Here is a 6,786-nt window from a genome sequence, read left to right as displayed (position 1 = left end):
TTATTGTAAGAGACATAAAGACAAGACATTCAAAATTCATTCCAGTAAAACTTTTGATACATTTACATATATATATATATATATATATATATATATATATATATATACATACTTTCTAATTTATTTACGGAGAGATCCCCGAGCTAGATTTGCTTTCCTGTTTGCTATTACTCGTAATATAATAAATTCAAAAAAGAAAACTATTGAGAATCGATGAGATTATCGGTGGAACGGCACGAATCGGTCCAGTAATTATGCGGTTCTTTCAGGAATTGATAAAACAAAAGCCCGTAGAGGAGTGCTGCAAAGGCTACACCGAGACCACAAATGGCAGTCGTTGCATTCCAGTCTGTTCCGAGGATTGCCGCCACGGGACTTGCATCGCGCCTGACATCTGTAAATGTGAATCGGGATATGGCGGTCCGTTATGTGACTTTAGTGAGTTTCTTATTGTTTTATTACTAATAATAATGACGGAACGCACGCATTCCAGTAATATCCGGCGACTCAAGTACTCTTTTGCGTATGTTTCACTTGTGATGCAATAATCTGACATAAAAAATAACATATTGGAATAACACATAGAGATAAAAAAGATGTTAAACGTATAAGCTAATGAAAACATTAAAATCTAAAAATGTTTATTTTGATGATAATGACACCTCGAAATTAGGAATAATAATCATGAATGTTTAACGTATCGTTTGTTTTAGAATCTTAAAACTGAAGTTAAAGAAGTTTATTAAAAATTTTCATAAAATTATGTGAATTGAAAACATAATAAAAATTTTTTTTCTTCTTTTTTCTGTAAAATTTTTAATTTTGAACTCTTTTAAAAACAATTTTTAAAAGAAATTATTTTAAAAGTTGAAAAGTGTATACTTTCTGAAATAAAAATACTTTTTGTTCAATAATTTTTGTCCAATAATATTTCATCAAATTGCGTTTTAAAGTAAAGTAAAAATATATTGAGAAAATATCAAAATAATTTTAATTTTATTATAATTATATCTAAATCTTAATTAAATTATATCTAAATTTAATTAAATTAAAAATTAAATTAAATTTAGATATAATTTATCATATAAATTAAATTGCTAAATTAAATTAAAAATTAAATTAAAATTAGATACTAAATGTTATATAAATGAAACTAAATAACAAATTTATAGTCCTATCTCTTCCTTTTAAAATACATTTTTAAATTTCTATAATTTTTGTTTACTGAGGTATTTAATTTTTTGTGAAATATAAGAAAATTGCAAGCATTCTTAAATTTATGAACGGTAGTAAATACTCTTTTATTGCGTTTAAAATGTCGACTTTTTGTTAGAATATTTATGTCCAAGAATTATTTTAAAAATTGGTGAAAGAGCACATAGTGACTTCCTGCTTCGACAAAGATAAAAAGTCTGTTTAAAAAGCGGAGCTTTACACAAGGTAATTTATTTTTAACTCTTGTATGAACAGAGTGTCCGTCGGGTAAATGGGGCAGAGATTGCGAGATGGATTGTAAGTGCCAGAATGGGGCCGCATGCGATCCGTTTGATGGCAAGTGCATGTGTACCAGGGGCTGGACCGGAGTGTACTGCGATCAAAAGTGTCTTTTTAACCGCTATGGACAAGATTGTGCCGAAGAGTGCCGTTGCAGTAACGGTGGGAGTTGCCATCATATTTCTGGTGAATGCCATTGCACCTCCGGTTATACAGGCCCACTGTGAGTTTCATATTTCTTTGTTTTTCTGGGAGTTTCGTAAATTTATCAAAATTCTCTTATTTAAATTAGAAATATCTATCCATTTATGCCTTTTGCATATTTTTTGAAAGATTTCCTAAAAGAATAATATTCCAAAAAGATTTTTGTTTTAAAAATATAATAACCAATCAAAAATGTAATTAACTCTGATAAAAAAATGTTCAGAATATCTCATATTTTTAAGAATTTTTCATATTTTAAATATTTAAATTTATGAAGATTTCTGAAAAAATACCTTGAACTTCTATAAAGAATTCTAAAAAATAATCTAAATTTTCTCATTTTTGAAAAGTGTTCCAATTCATATAAAAATCTGAGAAATTTTTTAAAAAGTTACAAATTACTCAGAAATTTTTAAAAATTTTGAAATTATATAGAAATACTGAAAAAAATTATATGAAGAATTCTAAAAAATATTTTTATGAGGGAAAAGTATCGATCGTTAATGATCACTATGATGTGTCAACTATCATACCACTATTGTGTTACACAGATGCAATGATTTATGTCCTATGGGCAAGCATGGCGAGGAATGCAAGTCGGAATGCCGTTGTCAGAATGGTGGATCCTGCAATCCTATGACCGGTGAATGTTACTGCACACCCGGTTGGACAGTACGTGAGACTTAGCACAATTGAATATGAAGTGTATCTCGCGACACATATGTAAATTTTATATGCAAATTTGATTTGCCAGGGTTCGGTCTGCGCAAATCGATGCCCGGAAGGTTTTTGGGGCAAGAACTGCTCTCAGTCCTGCGATTGCTATAACGGAGCTGGTTGTAACCACATTACGGGCAAGTGTCAATGCAAACCAGGTTTCTACGACGACAAAGTATGTAAACGACAATTATTCTGATTAAATAATGTCTTTAAATCAAAATAATTGATATTCTTTTTTTTCTCCAACGCGACAATTAGTGTTTAAAAGTTTGTCCCGAAGGCACGTTTGGACTGAACTGCACAAACAACTGTACTTGCGAAAATGGTGCTACGTGCAATCCTACTAACGGCACCTGTGTATGCAGTCCAGGTTGGACGGGTAAATTGTGCAGTCAAAGAGCCTGCAAGGACGGTTTATATGGTCCCAATTGTGCAAAAGTGAGTCGTGGCTTCTTAGAAAACTATTCTTGAACATTTTGTTTCAATGTCTTGATTAATCGTAAATTAAATTAAATTTGCAGGTTTGCGAATGCGAGAACGACAAAACCGAACTTTGTCATCCTTGGACTGGATATTGTTCTTGCAAAATGGGATGGGACGGCGAAACCTGCGCCAGGCCATGTCCCTTATATACATACGGAAAAGGTTGCCAGAATCGTTGCAACTGCAGAAACAATGCACAATGTTCACCCATCGATGGTACTTGCATTTGCGCGGCCGGATATCGCGGAAAGGATTGCGGTGAATTATGTCCCGCAAACACCTTCGGAGAAGATTGTGCGCAGAAATGCGCCTGCAAAAACGGAGCTAGCTGTTCAGCTGAGAATGGACGTTGCAACTGCACAGCTGGTAAGCATAATTGTATATAACTCGAATGATTACTCCCAGTGGTTTGTAAACTCGTTTAGAGATTTTTTAAATGCATTATTATATATTTAGAAAAGAAAATTTCTATAATAGTCAATGTGTCTCAAACGGTCCACACAAGTATTTATATTAATTTAACATATGTGAATATATTAGCAAATAATATAAATATTATGTAAAATATTAACACAAAAAATATAACACAAAAAACATAACTATTTCTAATTATCTCATATTTCTTCAACGAAATTAACATTTCTAATATGTTAAATTAACACGGCTCAGTAAAATTAATATTGATGATATTTAATTAATACATTTTATTTATTTATCTTAGAATTTTTAAATAAAAATTATTTTTATGTTATTTTTTCACTTGCTCATAAATTGTTATTTTAATACTAAGAAATGTTGAATATTAATTTAACATAAAATATTTAAAATATTTAAAATAATATTTAAAATAATACAATCACATTATGTTAAATTAACATAACGGATATTAAAATTCACTCTTTTAGACGACACAAATACCGTTTTATCTTTGCCAAGAAGAATAGAACGACATTTGTCATCTAAAATGAAAGCAATTTATCATATATGTAATCAATTACAATCACAAAACTTTCAGTTTGCTTTTTTTAAAAATTTTTGATTATTCTTAATTTTACCTTTATTGTCTTTTGAAGTATTGTCAATATTTCACAATTACCTTGCATAACATTTTTGCATGGTATCAGATAGTTGCCTCCTTTTAACGTTTCTCATAGTGTTTTTCATTGCTCGCGTAGAACTTACATAATAACTTACATAATATTATAATTATTCAGTAGAATTATTTATTATTTATTTATTATTTATCGTAAGTCCAGTTACGAATTTCCGATGGAGAAGATATTCGATATTCTGTATGGTAAGTACTATACAGATTATATGTATCTCTGTGACATTTTGCCAGGATGGGTCGGAGTTTTGTGCGATCGTCCCTGCGACGACAAGTCATATGGCAAGGATTGCGAGGACAAATGCAAATGCTTTAATAATGCTGCCTGCAATCCGCAAAATGGTAAGGCAACTGAATAGTAGACCCTATCGATTCGACTTCGCAAATAGAGTTGGTGAAATTTTACACCGATATTATTAAAAAAGAAAATGTACAAAGAATACGCGACAAAATCCTTTAAATTCTCTCTCAGCACCTGCACCAAAAACACGCGTTATTTTATCTATACACACACGCAGGCACGTGCACATGTGCAGCTGGCTTCACCGGTATACTATGTCAGGATCGTTGTAAAAAGGGCTTTTTTGGAAACGGATGCAATCAGAGTTGTGACTGTGTCGAAGAAAATACCGTGGACTGTGACTCCGCTACCGGGCGTTGCATCTGCAAGCCAGAATGGCGAGGTTTGTTGAATTTATTTTCGCGTCCGATCATCAATCAAAAATTTTGCACATTGAGATATAATTTTACGTTATTGAGACAACAGAAAAGTTATTGTTAAGCGACTGTGAAAAATATTATTCGTAAACATAAGTATATCGCATATATTACGGTCTAATAATAATTAATACAAAGAAAAAAAGAAGCGGTAAAATAACATAGAAAAAAATTGCTTTAATGGCCAGCGAAGAATCGTTTCTCGAGACGAGTTTTGCTTTAACATCAAAACAGGGGTACGATGCGAAACAAAGTGCCCAGAGGGTCTTTACGGCAAGGATTGCCACTCGCATTGCGAATGCATGAACAATAGTTCGTGCGATCCCACGACCGGAAGTTGTGTCTGCGCTAGGGGTTGGCAGGGCCCCGATTGCTCGCAACCCTGCAATGAAGGATGGTACGGACTGGGCTGCAGAGAAAAATGTCCGGAGAAAATGAATGGTAAAGAAGATTAATATCCAAGATGTAAACGCATGATGTCATGTGTGTGCGTTGAGTGTGACCCGCCATAACACATTAAATTTGCATGATTTTTTGACAGATCAATTGTATTTTTGTAGATAACATAATTAATTGTCTTGTGATAGGTTTAACATCCTAAATTTATGTTGAATGTTATGTCATTCTTATAGTTATCATATATTAGAGTAATTTCTCAGTTTCATAATTCATAATATCAAATGAAAACATTCACTTGATCTCTCTCTCTGGAACATATGTATTTTTATGTAAGTTTAATCGTTTGCTGTGTATACATTGATATATCACAATGCGAAAGGAGTGAAAAAGAAGAAATTAGATCAAATTGTAAGACGAATTTTTTTCACTTATGATAACATTGTAACATTCGATGTAGAAAATACGCTTGGATGTGGGTTTTCTTTTATGTACTTTGCAATACAACTAATTTGAATTTAAAAAAAGAGTTTGACCATTGCTTGCGCAAACGCTGACGCAAACGGTAGAAATAACATTCCATTTCGATCTTTGTCATCAATCGATCTTTTATACCATTGAATGCTTTACTTTTATTGATTGTTAATATATGTATTTTACATTTAGTTAAAACAAACATGGTGGAAAGGATAATAATTTCAATGAGTATATCGTACATTGAAAAATCAAAATTTTTCCATGGAAATTCCTCTATATTGACAATAAATTTTTCAGCATCGTTGTTTCTCTCCTTAGGAAACATGACTTGCGATCACGTTACCGGTGAATATGTCTGCCGTCCGGGATATCTAGGTCTTACCTGTGAACATCCATGTCCACCCAATCGTTATGGGCTAAACTGCGCGAATCGTTGTCATTGTAAAAACGGCGGGGAATGTCATCACGTAACAGGCATGTTGAGAACTCGCGACTCTTCCTGAAACATACAATGAATACATCTATACTTAAACTTTTATCTGCAGTTCGAAGGATAATACATATATAAATATCGTATATTTTCGATCCTGTTTTTATCATTGAAATATATATTTTAATTAGGTGTATGTCAATGTCGACCTGGCTGGCAAGGTGAGTATTGTCAAATACCTTGCGCGGAGGGCACATATGGCGTAAATTGCACACAGCATTGCAAGTGTCAGAACGGCGGTAAATGCAGATCCAATGACGGACATTGTCGATGTTCACCTGGATGGACTGGAACCAGATGTACTGAAAGTAGGTTTGAAAAGCTGTGGACTGTAATGTCCAGAAAAGAATGATATACCAAACTATATTATATATTCAAAAGGGTTCTTAAATATTCTAAAAGATTTTAAGGGATAATTTTTCATATTAATTTAAACTTTATATTGAGATTGTATCCAAAACGGCTTAATTAATTTCAATTAATTTCAATTAATTTCAATTAATTTCAAAAATGCTCGCTTATCATTGAATAAAAAATAATACATGACTTCAAACATTAAATCTTCGTGTTCTTAAAACATACACAAAATTTCAAAATAATCTGAGTAAGTTTCGAAATTTTTAGGAAAAACGAAATTTTTCCTTTAACTTTAACTTGTATTTTTAAAACTAAGCTTTCAGACATATAGTCATAAAAT

The 6,786-nt window shown here is 32.1% G+C and overlaps 1 protein-coding gene across 3 annotated transcripts in view; it reads left to right on the top strand.

The window, feature by feature from the left end:
• Positions 1–6,786, top strand: part of LOC108688143 (multiple epidermal growth factor-like domains protein 10) — a 29,974-nt gene that overhangs the window by 20,362 nt on the left and 2,826 nt on the right. For 2 of the 3 annotated variants that reach the window (XM_018194280.1, XM_018194279.1), the window contains exons 4-14: positions 270–438; positions 1,471–1,717; positions 2,250–2,370; positions 2,453–2,590; positions 2,677–2,856; positions 2,940–3,267; positions 4,244–4,351; positions 4,528–4,692; positions 4,961–5,167; positions 5,918–6,073; positions 6,221–6,397. In XM_018194280.1, the coding sequence (XP_018049769.1) occupies positions 270–438; positions 1,471–1,717; positions 2,250–2,370; positions 2,453–2,590; positions 2,677–2,856; positions 2,940–3,267; positions 4,244–4,351; positions 4,528–4,692; positions 4,961–5,167; positions 5,918–6,073; positions 6,221–6,397 (1,996 nt within the window). The remainder of the gene's footprint in view (positions 1–269; positions 439–1,470; positions 1,718–2,249; positions 2,371–2,452; positions 2,591–2,676; positions 2,857–2,939; positions 3,268–4,243; positions 4,352–4,527; positions 4,693–4,960; positions 5,168–5,917; positions 6,074–6,220; positions 6,398–6,786) is intronic. The other variant, XM_018194281.1, reaches the window with a different exon arrangement.

The sequence above is a fragment of the Atta colombica genome, unplaced genomic scaffold (genome assembly GCF_001594045.1).
Source record: "Atta colombica isolate Treedump-2 unplaced genomic scaffold, Acol1.0 scaffold225, whole genome shotgun sequence".
NCBI lineage: Eukaryota > Metazoa > Arthropoda > Insecta > Hymenoptera > Formicidae > Atta > Atta colombica.
Note: the sequence above shows the minus strand (reverse complement) of the source record. Positions and strands in the feature narration are given on the sequence as shown.